Source organism: Epinephelus moara, chromosome 15, assembly GCF_006386435.1.
Source record: "Epinephelus moara isolate mb chromosome 15, YSFRI_EMoa_1.0, whole genome shotgun sequence".
Classification (NCBI taxonomy): Eukaryota; Metazoa; Chordata; class Actinopteri; order Perciformes; family Serranidae; genus Epinephelus; species Epinephelus moara.
In genome coordinates this window covers 16,551,646-16,568,381 of record NC_065520.1, presented here as the reverse complement: position 1 = coordinate 16,568,381, position 16,736 = coordinate 16,551,646, and the positions used below count along the sequence as shown (strand labels likewise).

The window sequence follows — 16,736 nt, the reverse complement described above, 5'->3', positions numbered from 1 at the left end:
ACTAAATAAATAAACAAATGAATAAATTACTATCAGAAGTGGTTTATTAACGTCACAAACGGGTACAAATATTAAAATATCACTGCTTTGCTTGCATTTTTGCACGTTATCACATTATTTTAAATTAAATAAGGTCACAAAGTGTCATTTTTGTGCCAAACAGCTTGTTTTTGTTGTTGTTTAGTAATTTTTTTGGCATGCAACGACACATTTGGGCTATAGCAAACCACAAAATTTACACAAATTCAGAATGAAAAAAAAAACCATATCACAAGAACCCACTTTGTTTCCTAGTAATGTAAACATCAATTGGAAAAATATCACATTCTTTATTGCAGGTTTGTGTAAAAGAGTGAGGAGCAGGGCAAGAAATGAACCTATTTTGCTCTTGTGCAGCTGTGAACACCGTGTTTGCTTTGATGCTCTGCTCACTTCAGAGACTTAAAAACCAGATCAAGCACCCACGTAACAAGATCAAAATATTTAGGTTTCTTTCATGCCCTACTCCCCCAAAAAGTAAAAACTGATTCACATGTTGAGATTTTACAGTGAGAAATCTGTAAAATGAAAATGATATGCTGCCATGATAACAGGGGTCCCATCTCTCCTGCCCCCTCTCCTCCTCCTCCGTCCTGTCTTACGACTCGGCGGTGGGTCGTATCCAGCTGGCGGGGACCCACTGCGGCTCGTCCTGCGCCTTCCTCACCGCCGTCAGCAGCTGGACGCAGGAGTCCTGCAGCTCATCGTTGACGAATACGTAGTCGAAGAACTGCCAGAAGTGAGACTCCATCTTCCGGGCGGCGTCTTCCATCTCCTGGAAGTCTTCGTCCTGACGGGGGGAACAAAAATGAAATAGAAAAACAGTTTGAGGTCGTTTACAGCTTTTAAAAACTTAAAATCAAGAGGAAAACTGAGCGTCAAGGTCTTTCTGAGAAGCACTGTTCAATATAATGGGCTAATAAAAGATGAAAATAAAATCTGTTTCTACTTTGAACGGTCGGTTGACGTAGTAGTTGGTGGTGATGTACGAGTCCTGTCTGGTCTCCCTGAGGCGCTCCAGTGGCGGAGGCTTCACATAGATGATGTAGGCCCTCAGCTCGTGGGTCCTCACTGCCTGAATGGCCTAAACGAAGACATGAACCATTCAGATCGTTAACGTGACTGCGAGCACAAAACTACGCCCGTTAGCTGTATTATGACGAGGACAATGATGTCAGTGTTCTCACGTTAGGCTCTATGTCGACGACGCAGATCTTTCCGCTGCTTAAAACTTCCCTCACAGACTCGACGCTGGTGCCGTACAGATTCCCCTTGTACTCGCCGTACTCCAGAAACCTGTTGTTATACATCATGTTGTCAAAGATTTCCCGGCTGGTGAAGTGATACTCTCTGCCAGACTCCTCGTATCCTTTGGGTGCTCTTGTGGTGTCTGGCCAAGAAAAAAGGAAGTAATATGATTGATATTGTTTCTCTTTGAGTCAATCGATGAGCGCCAGGAGGAAAGTAAGGCTGAATGTCATTAAGCTGATTCTAAATTGGGTGGATGATGATGATGATGGTACGTACGAGGTACAGGTCCCTGGAAGATGTTGGGGTTCATTTCAATCAAGCGCCTCCGAAGTTCATTCACACCCACACCGGACGGACCTGAGAAAAAAAGGACAGACTTAATCACAGCCACACATTTAATCACATCGAATCTGCTGTTCTGTTAGAGAGTTAATCGGAAACATTGGTTGGATATAGACCGTTAAAAACCAACTTGTCTCCGCCAAGGAAAAAGTTTCTGGCGGCCATCAAGACGACTCATACGAACACAGACAGGAGTGCCAACCAAAACAGATCTTGGAGGTCTTTTGAAGGTCATTAAAAGCCAGTGCAAAGGTAGTTGTATCATGTAAGATAACCTTAAGGCAGTGGTTCCCAACTGGTCCAGATTTCTCCTTCGTCATTAGTTCAAGGTCCACACAGTTTAATACATTAAGCGTCATACTTGCGTTTGGACGTGTCATCTAGACCAGCCCTCCTTACTTTGGAATTGGAGTCTGGGGACATTCGTGTTTCGTTTTGTAACAGAAATGGGCGGGGATATCCAGACCACGTGACGGCGTTGCCATAGGTACGGCACAAGTTTCATATCAATTTTAATCTCTTCTTGCGATGCACTGAACACTTCCTTTTCTGTTGTACTACGGACAACAATTCGGGGAACAGCAATTCCGGTGTAGGCGGGTGTAAGGTGAAGCTAATCAGCCGTTGGTCGAGGAAGTACACGGATTTGGATCCAATCACATCACTGATTGGTGATTATTACTGACTTTATTCTTTGTGCACATGGGACGACTGCTTTCTCCTACAATATAATGAAATATATTGAAAAACAGTGTCCCATGTGCCCAAAGACGAATGGTTAAACTATAACTCTTACTGTACCTAAGAGGGCGATGAGGCGATGTGCATCCTGCGGGTGGCGCTGGTAGCGCACCACCTCCTCATAGGGGCTGTTGAGGGCGCTGTAGCAGCTGCTGGGGCAGCGGGTGTGGCAGGACGGCTGGACCGTGCTGTGAGATCGCCGCCGACAGAGACGCATGCTGCGCCTGAAGCCCGCTGAGTGGAAATCAGAGGTAATGCTAGTGTCATGCAAACTGTTACACAGAACATAAGTGATATAAAGGGCTCTTAATGTGCAGAAATGAGTGCAGTTTGACTTCAGACGTACCTAAGTAGATCCCTTCAATGTTGCTGCTGAAGTCATCCTCCTCTGGTTTGATGTGAAGAGAAGAAGAGTGGAAAATATGGATGCAAAAGGAGGTGAGGACGAACAAAAGACATAAACACAGAAATAAATACGGACACTTTTTAAAATTATCATAAAGAGGATGAAAATGAAATGTTAAGAGACCGAAAACATACAGATTTGAAAGGAAAAGATAAAAAAAAAAAAATTAAATTCTAACAAATTGGTAATAAATAAAACCAATAAATAGTAATACAAATAATAAATAATTAGTGATAAATTTATTAGTAAAAAATGAAATAACAGTGAGAGATGGCAAAAAAAATCTAAATCAAAATGAGCTTAAAAATAAAAAAGAAATAAAATAAAAATTAAGAATGACGGATAACAGAGAAAATTAACAATACCATACTTTTTCTAAAAGACAAGGTATAGCTATAAATTAACAATACCATACTTTTTCTAAAAGACAAGGTATAGCTATTAAATGTAAATCCTAAATTAGCAATAATAATAAATAAATGTATTATTAAATTATTGATAAAAGATTTATGCCAGCAATTGTTCTGAACTTAGATAAAGTTGGGAGACTGAACCAGCAGAGATATCTCAACTTTTAATGTCTCAAAAAATCCTACAATTCCCACAATGCAGTGCAACGACTATGAAACATATGCTTTTTATTACACACTGATTATTTGTTTATTTCTGTATTCTTATGTATAATTTCTGACTCTTTTACGTTTGTCCTTTGCACTTGTGCAGGTTCGTGAGTTTAGTCTCGACAGGCAGATAAAAATACAAACACCGGAAGCTTTCTCACCTTCTCTGAGCTCGTCTGATATTTCCCCGTCAGACGGCGGGAGAGTTTGGAAAGGAAACAATAACAAGTGTTTCAGATGAAGGACGAGAGACAGAGTCGCCGGATTCACAGCCCAAACCAGATTAAATCAACAAAGACTTACCTACCAGATTCAAATGCCTCCTCATCTGACAAAGGAAAAGACACGAGGGAAATTAATCACACAGCAAAAAGGATTTTTATGCATCTTAATTTTATATTTTTTATGTAATGTGAATGTGTGTATGTTGATATAGCTATTTATCATTTATGTTTCTTGGAAATCTAATTAAGAAAGTGTAGGAAAAAACAAAGCAGCAAAGACACACAATAAGTTTGTTTATAAAAGATTACAGGCTAATAAATAAATAAGTGACAGGTTTACCTGCTTCCACACATCTCTCATCGATGGCCATCAGGTCTTCCTCTGTGGGTGAAAAATAGATATAAAAAGTTATATCTGTAATACAACACAGAAATAAATCATTTTGTTTTAAAGCTAAATGGCAAATAAAGACAGGCAGCTCAAGAGTCAAAAGCAAAGGAAAAAGGGATAAATACAAAGTAAATAAAATGTAATAAAATAAAATAAATACATGAAAATATTAAAATAACTAAAATAAAAATTGTACAAATAAAGTGTAATATAATAAATAAAAATATTACATAATATCATATAATAAAAATAAAATAGAATATTAAAAGTAAAATATTATGAAATAAAATAAAAGTACAAATACAATGTAATATAATAAATAAAAACAATTATATAAATATAATTTATCAAAACATAAAATAAAAAAATCAAAAGCAAAATTGACTAAAATAAAATAAGTATAATAAAATAAAAAATAAAATATCACAATAAAAATATAGAAAATATATGTTTTCAAAATACTGAAAAATATTAAAAATAAATTACAATAAAATATTAAAATAGAAATATCTACAATATAATATAATACAAAACAAAATACTAAAAAATGAAACCATTAAAAATATAATATACAAAATAAAGTACAACATGAAGTGTAATGTCCTTACCTTCCTCTACAGTGCTCACTTCAGTTAGTTTGGGGTGAAACACAATGAAAACTCAAATGTGAAACCAGGTTGTACACAGGCTGTAAATTCAGAAAATGTTCTGACTTTTAAATAAAGTCTGAGATACGTTAAAGGAGATGATGGTGAACTTACAGGTCTGTATGCAGGCATGTGGCTGATAAGGCTGAGACCACCAGAACTCCCTCTGCTTCCTGTTACAACAAAAGTTTCTGCTTATTAATTATCACAATACAGCAGCACTGGGAGTTTGTGAATCATAGCAAATATTCCAGTAAATAAAAACATGTTGACAAAATCAGTGAACGCTCCTGACCGTTTCAGCAGGTTGGTGGAGGGGATGAGGCCGGCGCAGGCCATGTTGCTGGGCAGTTTCTTGGCCTGCCACCAGAGGGCGTCTGTCTGGTCCACAATCTCCAGGACGTCACCTTTTCTGAAGCTCATACCTGTAAAATACCATTAAGTCAACATTACCTAAATAAAAAAATAAAAAATAAAAATAAAAAAATCCTGTGAAATAAATAAACATGCAAAATACCATTTAATTCAACATTAAATTAAAAAATACATAAAAAATAAAAATAAAAAATCCTATAAAATAAATAAAAATGTAAAATACCATTTAAGTCAACATTAAATAAACAAAAAAATAAAATAAAAAAAATCCTACAAAATAAATAAACATGTAAAATACCATTTAAGTCAATGTTAAATAAATAGTAAAAATGAAAATAAAAAAATCATATGAAATAAATAAACACGTAAAATACCATTTAAGTCAATATTAAATAAACAAAAAAACAAAAATAAAAAATCCTGTGAAATAAATAAACACGTAAAATACCATTTAAGTCAATATTAAATAAACAAAAAATAAAAATAAAAAATCCTACAAAATAAACATGTAAAATATCATTTAAGTCAATATTAAATAAATAATAAAAATGAAAATAAAAAAATTCTATGAAATAAATAAACATGTAAAATACCATTTAAGTCAACATTAAATAAATAGTAAAAATGAAAATAAAAAATCCTGTGAAATAAATAAACATGTAAAATACCATTTAAGTCAATATTTAATAAACAAAAAATAAAAATAAAAAATCCTACAAAATAAATAAACATATAAAATACCATTTAAGTCAACATTAAATAAACAAAAAAATAAAAATAAAAAATCCTACAAAATAAACATGTAAAATATCATTTAAGTCAATATTAAATAAATAGTAAAAATGAAAATAAAAAAATTCTATGAAATAAATAAACATGTAAAATACCAATTAAGTCAACATTAAATAAATAAATAAATAGAATTAAAAAAAAGCCTATGAAATAAACAAACATTGCTATGAAATAAACCCTGAAATGAATAAAGGAGGCAATAAATATCAGAATAAATGTATACAAAAAATAAAAAATAAGTCAATATAGTAAAATTAATAAATAAAAAAAATAGATTTTTATAAAAAAGTAACTGTAAACTACTTTTATTAGAAAACCACACCCCATTAATTTGAATATGAGATGTTGAAATAAAAAAGCGGGGAAATAAATGTGCCAGCAAGAAATAAATTTCCCCTGAAATAATAAAAAGCACCCTTTAGAAAAAAAAAACATATTTATATTTTATATATCTATATATTTATTTTCTCATGTGTATATTTCAGGGTTTATTTCATAGCCATATTTATTTATTTATTTATTTATTAACGACCAACTTAAATGACATTTCATACACACCAGCGTCGGCGCAGGGGATGGTCGGGTCCTGCTGGGGGCTGTAGTCGGCCATGGCCCTCACGTAGAGCTACGTAGACAAAAGTCATTTCTTAATGATATGTTGGTGTTTTTGTGTGTGTAGATAGAGACATAAAAATAATGATTTACCATCGTCTGGTTGTGGACCGGCCTCTCTGTGATGGGGACGACCTTGAACATGATGGTGCCTTGCGACCTTGCTTGCTGATTGGTTGGAAAGAAACAAGATACGATATATGATGTGAGCTGTGATTCAGAGGACTACAGACAAGACAATGCGGCATTCAAGACCACAGATATAAAGGAGGGAAAATGACATAGGCTAATGTTTATAGTATGAATATAAAAAACAGTGGTCTCATTGTACAGTTTGTATCCACACAAAGCGACGCACCACAACCTGGATGACTTGCTCAGGTTCCATCCCATCCACGGGAAAACCATTCACCTCTATGATCCTGTCCCCCGCATGGAGCAGACCTACACACACACACACACATTAATACAAATACAAACACCAAAGCAGACTTCATCAAGAGCTTGTTATGCGAAGAACATTTAAAAAAGGAAATAAATATTACATATAATTTGTGATATCTAATTATTTCTTGAAGAGTATATCATCGTCATCATTTTTATTATTAATTTTATTTTTAAATTTTGAATTTTCTCTGGATTTTTTTCATGTATATATTTTGTTTTTGTTTTTATTATTGTTAGCTTAGCTTTTTTTTTTTTAATTTTCCCCTTTTTTTGTAATTTGTTTTTCTCTTTAAGTGGAGGGGAGGTCCGTTGTTTAAGCCTCTCTTGACACATTTTTTTATTTTTCATCATCTGGATTTTATGCAGTGTTCTGTGTGTGCAAATAAAAATATATGAGTGTAATAAATAAATAAAAATTACGGTATCATCAAGTTAACTTTGAAGTGATTATTAAAGTGTGCGTGTCTTTGAAATCACCAAAACCTGGTTAGTTTTAAACTTTTCCTACATTATCCTTTAACCTAAATATAATATGATATAAATTAGGTAGAGAGCAGAGGTAGGGGACTCGAGTCACATGATTTGACTCAAGTCTGACCCAAGTCTGACTTTAACTTGGTATTCATGACCTGAGACTGATGATTTGAAAGGACATGACTGTGTCCTCCTGCCTGCAGCTCTCCTCAGAGGAATGGCTTGACTTGCTTGATTTTCACCAGTGACTTGGGACTTGAGGGTCATAACTTGAGATATTGAGGTTGTGACTCGATAAAAGCTCAAATGAAAGCATGTAAGTTTACTTTTTAAAGGGTTAGCACTCTCTCAGTTGTTACCCTGTCACGTCACCGACATATCGTTAATGAAATCCAAGAATTTCAGCTTCTAGTTAACGACACAAAGAGAGGGAAGGCAGTAAATTGAGGACATTATCCTTGAGAGAAAAAGCTCACCGCTGCGATCAGCCAGCCCTCCGTGAATCACCCGAGCGACAAAAATCTCCCCTGTGATCTCGTTTCTCTTTATGGTCGCTCCCTGGAACACAACAGGTGAGAACACAGAGTGAATAAAAGCGTGGAGCGCAGAGTTGACGTCAAATCGAATCACACAAACAAGCTGATGGAGTCTGGTGGAAGCCATGACAGGATGTAACGACTGGAGGGAGAGATTGGAAGGTTTAATTCACGACAGCTGCGACAAAAACAAAATGAATGCTGATGAAGTTCCTGAAATGAGCAGACAGAGGAAATGATGAAATGATCCACAACACGATGGACGAAAACGGCGAGAAATGCAGCAATAAAAATCAGCTACCACTGTGTGCGTTTGCAGGTCAGCCACTCTGCAGAGACGACTTGAAAGGACCCAAGAAGTCCACGCTTTGGACACTCTTCAGCGCCTCTCACGCCGCCTTCTTCCTCCTCTTCTTCCGCTGGTTTGAGCGACCTCCTTTCACAGCGTGCGACGCCTCCTTGGGCTCATCCAGCAGCCCGTTGGTCAGAGGCTGCTTGGGCGCTTGATGCTCGGCGTGCTTCGTCCGTGGCGAAGGCGAGTTCTTTGTCTTGGGGGTAGTTCGGGGGGACGCACGGCAGGACACGGACAGACAGCTGGTCCCCTGAGAGGTGGAGGGAGCGTCTGCAGAGCTGCTGAGGGAGGAGGAGGAGGAGGGAAGCGAGGGGAAGGAACATCTGGATTGGTGGGTCAGAGACGGACGCTGCCCTCTGCTCTTTGGAGTTTGGTTTTTCGTAGGTGTGCCGTCTTGCTCAGCAGGTCTCGGGGCGTTGATCTCAGTCGTCCTGGTGGCGGCGAGGAGCGTCTGCAGCCGGTCCACCACCTGAGTGAGAAGCGCCAAGGCCTGGGAGTTGTCCTGCACCGTCTCCGACATGCGCTCAGTCGCCGCTGCCATCTTCTCCCCGAGGAGCTTGATGTCTTTGGTGCTGTTCTCCATGGAGCAGGCGGCCAGCTGCACCGTCGTCCTCAGCTCGTCCAGGCTCTCCTGCTTGGCGAGCTCCACGGGGGACACCGGGGGTAGATCCACCACTCGGCGAGGGCGCATGGGGCTCGGGGGAGCAGTGCGGATGCGAGGGCTTTGGCTTCGAAGCCTGGTGGGCAGACCTGGCTGGAGGTAGTCGTCTGAGTTGGAGTAGTAAGGCACGGTGAGACACGGGGGAGACATGGTCCACCGCCGCGCTGTGGGAAGCGACGATGACACATTGATAGACTCTCCTGCTTCGTCTTCATCTCCGCTGCCCAGCTCTTCCATGATGTTGTCTCCAACGAGAAAACAGACACTATTAATCCATGAAAGCAGCTGTGATGGACGATGAAAGGAGACGGATGATTTTCTTACCGATCAGAACGGAGCTGTAGACGGACGGCGCCGAGCGGTTCAGACTTTGCTCCCAGAGGAAGTTGGAGTAGCAAACTCGACACCGGCTCAGCGACTTGCTACAGCACATCTGACACTGAGTCATCGGCTTACAGCGAGGCGGAGGGTACGGCCGAGCTGCTGCTGCGTGACACTGCGGCTCAGTCGGCGGGTAGCTGCCTCTGCGAACGCCACACCAGTCCTTGGCGTCTGGGCTCCCAACAGCCGGGCTCTGGACCCCGAATGCACCGCCTCGGTGAAGCCTCTGCCGTGTCAGACGCCTCAGGGTGTCCCAGTGACTGCGGATCCCCACTCTGGAGCTTTTCGCACACGGGGAGGAGGCACCGGGAAGCCGCTGGTTGCGGAGCTGTGAGACAACAGAGTCACTCAAAGGCAGAGGGAAATGCTCAACACAGGAAGTAGAGACTGAGAGCTTCTGCTGGGAAAAAACAAGATTAAAAAATGGAAAGTAACTCACAACAGAGGAGCTGCATTTAAGTATTTTGCAGACACTGATAATAAAAGAGTGTTTCCTTCTTTTCCGGCGGGCTGTGCTGTGAGGAATCTGTCGCACCAACACACAATTACTCAAATGACAGATTATACAAACATCTGGTCTCTGCTGGATGCAGTCAGCTGTTTGATTTATGTTTGGGGGGAAAAAATTAAATATCCACAAGCATCTGCTTTAATACTGGAACGTATGCGTGAGTTACAAACAAATAAACAACTGAATGTTGATAGTCTTCTGTATCCACACAAATACAATCAGGTTACAAGGAAAGGAATCATTTCCAAACTACACTACTTGGCCAGAAGTATGTGGACACCTCTGTCCTGTATTTAGGTTATATGCTGAAAAAACAAACCAACGTATTGGTTCAACTTCATTTTAATTTTAGAGGCTGTAGTTAGTGCTGCTGTTGTATTGTATTGTACACAATAATAATGATAATAATAATTAGTGTGTTCTTCCTGTGTCTCTAATTAAATCGTTATTTTATTTATTTTCTTTTCAAGTGTGTTCTTCCAATGTGTTGGTAATTTAAAAAAAAAAAATGTATTTAATCCATTCAAGTGTGTTCTTACTGTCTTTTTAATTCAATTCTATTTAATTTAATCTAATTAAATTAAATTAAATTAAATTAAATTAAATTTAATTTAATCTAATTAAATTAAATTTAATTTAATTTAATTTTAATTTTAATTTAATTTAATTTAATTCAATTCAATTCAATTCAATTTAATTTAATCTAATTCAATTCAATTTAATCTAATTTAATTTAATTTAATTCAATTTAATTTGATTTAATTTTAATTTATTAACTTTTTTAGGTGTAGTCTTCCTATGTTTTTTTCTTTCTTAACTTTATATTTTAAATTATATTGTTATTTTCTTTTAATTTCATTTATTTATACATCTTTTTCTTTTAATGTTTTAATTTAAATTTTATTCTATTTACTTTTTTTTTTAAAGTGCGCTCATATGATGTGGTGTTGTTAGTTAATTAAATTAGATTTTTAAAATTTTATTAATTTACTATTTATTCAAATTTATTTATTAATTTTAAGTGCATTCTTTGTCTTTTTTTTTTAAAATTTAATTTAGTTTTTATTCAATTTTATTTTTAAGGGTGTTCTCCCTAATTCTTTTTTAAGTGTACTTTTTAAATTTTATTTTTTATTTTATTTTAATCATCTTTTAAGTGTGTGTGTGCTGTGTGTCTTTATTTATTTATTTATTATTTTATTGTATTTTTTCTGATACGTTGTTCTTATGTCTTTTTTTATGAATTTTTAAATTAACATTTTCTTTCTTTCTTTCTTTGTAAGTGTTTTTCCTATGTCTTTTTGATCTATTAATTGTTTTAATTTTTTCTATTCTTTCTATTTCTTTTGACATTATGTTTATTAATATGAAAAATCACGGTAATACCATTTTATTTTTATCTTTAAAGCTAATGCTTTATACTAAAAACACTTGACACAGATCTATAAGAAGCTGTTTTTGTACCATTTAAAATCCTTGGAGCAGGACTTCATGATCTGCGGCCATTTTTACACTCAAAGAAGTTTGTCTGATCCCACAAAACCTGTTTCTGCAAAGAGGGATTAAACATGAACAGTGGAAGTGATCCCATCAAAATGTGACCTCATTTTCAGGTCAGGTAGTTTCTAACTACTGAGTCGACTCAGCCCTCAGGTAAGGTGACTGTGACGCCAGCTAAGCTGCTCTGAAATGTTTCATATCAGAACTTCATTAACAGCTTTTATATTTTAAGGAGACTTTCACGGCGTGGCTCACCAGAGGCTGCTTGTTCTTCACCAGGCAGACGATCCTGGTGGCCTCCTCATCGTCCGGCAGGTCGTCTGGCATTGGCGGCAGCACCGGCTCATAGTCCTTCTGGGCCACCGTATCATGAGCTGAGAGGAGAGCCTATGAAACGAGAAGTTTCAAACAACTTTTTTATTGAAACCTGCTGCGCTGGTGGTCCAAATAATGTAAATCAGATTAATTTTGCCGACTTTCATATACACTTTCACTTATTTTAATGTTATCTATTTATTTTTGTATTTTTTTTATTATGTTGTTTTTATTTTTTTCATATTTTATATATTATTTATTTTTATATCTAATTATTATTATTATATTTTTTATGTTTAATTTTTTTCCACATTTTGTATTTATTTAAAAAAAAAATCAAATTATTTTTTAACATGTTTGAAATAAAATCTAATCTAAATCTAATCTTATCTTTCTTTCCTTGTTTAGCACCTTCTAAACTGTTCTTATCCCACGTGTCAAACTCATTTTTGTGCCTTTTCCATTAACAGTCAATTCAAATGACTGAAAATATAAACAATTAAAAACATATATGGTTGAAAAACATAAATAAAGACACAACAGCACTTTACATATTACAGAATTACTATGAATACTTGTTACCTGCAGGTGCGGCTGTCTCAGGAGGCGGTAGAGCTCTTTGGCGTCTTCAGAGCAGCCCGGCAACGCTCTGATGTCGATCAGCAGCTACAAACCACACATCCACCACTTTCAAAAGTCTTCCACAAAATAAATACAAGCAACAAATAATTAATAAAACACAATGTGAGGTTGAACCTGAAGTGAAAGTCCTGAAGCGTAGTCGAGAGCTGGTGCTGGGGAGTTCCTCAGGTGCCTCTGGAGACACTCGTAAACCTGAAACACGATGTCGTCAAGTAATTAATAACAAAAAAACTGTATTTTTCAGTGGGTGGTTAAGAAGCTTAAAGGAACAAATCCCATCCTGAAACACTGTGAGGTTTTTAGATTTTATCAATGCCCAACTTTCCTTCAGCCTGCTTCTTTTGCTTGTCCATGTTCAATTTGGAAAACGAGCACAAAGAAGCACACTGATGGTGTCAGAATGTTTACTGACGTTAGGATTTTGAGCGCAGCATTAATTTTCAAAGTGTTCTCAGACCTTGAGCAGCGACTGCAGCCACGGGGCGTTCAGCAGACTGTGCAGGATCTCCGCTCCGTCGATGTCCTGATTTACCGACGACCTCACCTCCTCGATCACATCCGTCAGGATCTGACGCAGGCCTGCAGCACACAAACACACACCGACGGACGAGTGTAAACACAGAGCTGAAGTCGTAGGTCAGAAAATGCACCACTGACGTCCCCTGCTGACCTTGTTCTCCTAGCTCACAGTGGGGGTTCAACACCTGAGCCTCCACCGCCTGCCTCATGGTCACTGGACCCCCGACCTTTGACCCCAACCTCCTGCTGACTGATTACGAGGACCAGAAAAACCTGGAGAGGTGAAGAAAACACAACAAACAGTGTCATTTATTTTTGGATTGGAGCGTTGATTCTATACAAAAGTGAGCTACTATCATCAAACTTTGTTATCACTTGAGCCCATGCATTGTATTATATCAAGCACCAGAGTTTCAGAGGGATGGTTTGGATTTCTTGAAGTGAAGTTCCAGTTTGGAAAATGCTAACGAGGCCCCAGGTGTCTGTGTTTGTGGTAACTGAATTGAACAAAACTTTATATACAAATATGCACCGTGTTTGTATATATGTACATCATACACATCATATCCACGTTTCTGTGGTGATGTAGTATGTACGCTGTCTTGTCATTGGGAGGTGGAGGGGATGGTGGATGCTGTGTCACCTAGGCGAGATGCCTGCCTATCTGCAGACCACTGTTCAAGACCCGTCGCTGTGTTTCCTGCTGGGATAGTGCCCCAGAAAGTGGTAGTTTTTAATGAGAAATCTCTGACTTTTCTGTCGGAATAGTGCCACGAAAAGTGGTTGTTTTTTTACTGAGACATAGCTGTGTTTTCTGCCAGTAAAGTGCCATGAAAAAACATTTTTTTTCCAGGACATGGATGCGTTTCCTGCTGGAATGGTGCCCCAAAAAGTGGTTGTTTTATATGAGAAATCTCTGACTTTTCTGTCTTAATAGTGTCATGAAAAGTGGTTGCTTTTTACAGAGTCATTGCTGTGTTTCCTGCCAGGATAGTGCCACGAAAGGCAATTGTGTTTCTACGGAGACATTGCTGCTTTTCCAGTGGGGATTGTGCCACCAAAATTGGGGAATTTTAAGCTAAAACATGATCTCTTCCCAACAATAACTAAGTGTTTTTTGTGCCTAAACCTAACCACACATTAACTACAGCACTGTAGAAACATAATCTTTCAATGCATCCGCAACTTTTATTTTAAAATGTATTCTGCCGATTGGGTTGAAAATAATAAAAGTCCGACAAGACAGGGCTGCAGGATTATCTTCTAAAACAGGATCTGCTGTTTTGTTTTTCCCACAAAACTCTTGGGCCTCTTCTGTGGCATCACTTTGCCTGCTTGGTAATCCAGCCGTGAGCATGCAGTGGGATCAGGTGAGGGAGGTGCAGCCACAACTCCATGAGTGGTTAGTGTGAATGGGGTCAGGGGTTAATGGCACACTTCACGGCGGCTCGTAAGAGAGACAGTGATGTAAACACAGAGATGTGCAGACCCTAATCTCTGGCTGGTGAACCATCAGGAGACAGCAAACACCAGCATGCACAAAATAACTGACATTTTTAGGGAAGAAATTTAGGTTTGATGGCATTTTAACCTTCATGAGGTCAGTTTGACATTCAGATGACACTGTGATGGACCAAAACAGGATGAAAAAGTAAAGTCAGGCAGCTTCTACTACCTCTATATAACTAATCATGACTGTAAAGAAACCGTCACAAGCACACGTGATGTATTTAAGCAAAAACAAGTGAAAAATTGGTTGCTTTAAAGAAATAAAACAGAAGGAGCTCCTCAAGACGTAGTCAGAGGGAGAGGATGACCCTGTGGCCTTCCTCCAAGCTCTTCAAACAAAAAGCATCTTACCTTAAAGTCTGAATCCTTAAATATGCCAAAAGCTTTCCTCCTCCAGCTCCTGCAGGTTTGTGCAGGAAAACGTTCATACACGATGGGAAAATATTCCCCAGAGACTGGACGGAGCTCTACACTTTCATCGAGCTGCAGGGAACGAGAGGGAGAGAGAGAGAGAGAGAGAGAGAGAGAGAGAGAGGGCTGTAATCTCTCCCGATCCCACTTAATCCCGGGCAAGTGAGCCTCCTGCCTCTGGCCGCCGGAAGCCAGTTCCTCCCTCACCGGCTGGCTGGCTGCCGCGGAGCTGCCAAATCTTCTTAACTCTTTCAGCTTTCAGCAGCACGCAGGAGGAGCGAGCGGAGAGGAGGCGACTCCACGGTCTGACAAAGGAGGAGAGAATTTAGGTGTCAGGAGATGATAGGGGTACTTCGGCATTTTGCACTCACGCTTCAGAGAAGTGCTTTACAATTCCAGCTCTTGAAAAGGGACAGATTGAGAGAGATGTGTTATTTTAAAAAAGTTGAGAAAAGCCTTCAGTCAGTAATTAAAAATCTGCTAATCTGCCTCAACAGCTGGAGTTAATGGAGAGTGCAGATAAACCATCTCCTTAGGCAAACTCAAAAATCTGACAGGAATGGGGTTAATCTCCTGATTGGTAATCTTATTCCCAAGGAAATACAACAAAATCTCTCCTCCCTCCATCTGAAAAGCCCTAAAACGACGTATTGCACCCAAAACACTGAGATTATCTCCTGGCATTTCATATAAAACGTGTCTTTGTTGGCTAATTCTCACCCTCAAGCCTCAAAAAAGTGCAGCGCAAGAAGATTTGGCAGTTTAACAGCAGAGCCCTTACAAGTTAAACATTTAAAGCTGGGGTAGGCAGTTTTTTTGAGGTCACTGGGCAAAAATCCCATAATTCCAATTGAGTTTATTGTAATTCAAGTCGTCTGAGAGAAAACTAGACTTCTGCACCTCCTCTTCGCTCTGTTTTCAGGCTTTGACGAGACACTTTGGCCAACCACACGTCATTTCAGAGAGAGTGCATTCCTATTGGCTGTTCCATAAATGCAGACACACGTGCAGGCACACCTTCAGATGGCGGAGAATCCAGCAGAGAAAGACAGACTCATAAAAAAGAGAATCTGAAAATAAACAAAATAAAAAAACGTGTCAGTATCGGCAAAGTGTCTCAGAGATGGAGAGAAAATGTTGCTAATAGTTTAGCCTTCTGCTAACCGGAGCTAAAGGCTCACAGCTGCGGCTTTGTGTTCACGTTTATGTAGCTAACGTTACCTAGAGTGCCGGGGGGAGAGCGGGCAGCAGCTCCAGAGATGGACCAGTAGCCGCAGCAACCCAAATCCAACCAGCTCCTGGAGACTGGAGAGCCCCAACTCCCAGCTGGATCGCCAAACTTTCTGTTGCTGCTGTTACACAGATTTGACCCGCTGTTGTGTTGAAGATGTTTCCCCGTCAATATGTGTTAACCTGGCCCAACCCTTAGCCATACCCCTAACCATGACGGGGGGCACTACATGTTGAGGAAGGGAGAAACCATTCGATGGGGAAGCACATTTTGATACAACACCAGCACAGCTGCTAGCCACCAACCTGCTGTGACACATGATGCTGAGGGGATTGTGCTGACCAAGATGGAGTCACTACTCCTGAGTTGCTACCATCTTCTTCACTGGGCGAAGCAGCACACAGCTGTAGCCGGGGGTCGCTTAAAGGGAAATTTCGGTTTATTTCAACCTGTCTCCTATCGTCCTAAATTTGTTTCAAGTGACTAGTGACATAAAAATAATAGTTAGCATGTTAGCCGTTAGCCTGGATACAGCCAGGGCGCATAGTAGCGTCAGACCTGTTAAAACGTAAGTGAACGGGAAACCTTCAAGTGCAAAGTTAGTCCACTAAACAAGCTTTTTTTCCACAAAGACCGCCTCATATCGTTAGGATAAATGTCAGAGAACATATAGAAAACGAGCTACTATGCGCCCTGGCTGTATCTAGGCTAACGGCTAACATGCTAACTATTATTTTTATGTCACTAGTCACTTGAAACAAATTTAGGATGATAGGAGAAGGTTGAAATAAACCGAAATTTCCCTTT

At 38.9% G+C, this 16,736-nt stretch overlaps 2 protein-coding genes across 2 annotated transcripts; both read right to left on the bottom strand.

Moving 5' to 3' along the window:
* Window positions 1-22: 22 nt before the first annotated feature.
* On the bottom strand, window positions 23-16,361 carry mpp4b (MAGUK p55 scaffold protein 4b). Its single transcript, XM_050063483.1, has 24 exons — window positions 15,920-16,361; window positions 14,906-15,768; window positions 14,639-14,770; window positions 12,930-13,051; window positions 12,717-12,838; window positions 12,374-12,451; window positions 12,200-12,283; window positions 11,558-11,689; window positions 7,838-7,919; window positions 6,799-6,884; window positions 6,534-6,608; window positions 6,387-6,453; window positions 4,957-5,086; window positions 4,776-4,834; window positions 4,623-4,640; window positions 3,964-4,005; window positions 3,707-3,727; window positions 3,561-3,575; window positions 2,720-2,761; window positions 2,434-2,607; window positions 1,567-1,647; window positions 1,227-1,429; window positions 989-1,123; window positions 23-829 (listed from the first exon to the last, which is right to left on the bottom strand). The coding sequence occupies exons 4-24, from the start codon at window positions 12,985-12,987 to the stop codon at window positions 638-640; spliced, it is 1,896 nt and encodes a 631-aa protein (XP_049919440.1). The 5' UTR covers window positions 12,988-13,051; window positions 14,639-14,770; window positions 14,906-15,768; window positions 15,920-16,361; the 3' UTR covers window positions 23-637.
* On the bottom strand, window positions 7,973-10,342 carry LOC126401925 (uncharacterized). The gene is made up of 2 exons (XM_050063485.1): window positions 9,235-10,342; window positions 7,973-9,155 (listed from the first exon to the last, which is right to left on the bottom strand). Exons 1-2 carry the CDS (start codon window positions 9,356-9,358, stop codon window positions 8,287-8,289), a joined length of 993 nt encoding a protein of 330 aa, XP_049919442.1. The 5' UTR covers window positions 9,359-10,342; the 3' UTR covers window positions 7,973-8,286.
* Window positions 16,362-16,736: the final 375 nt, after the last annotated feature.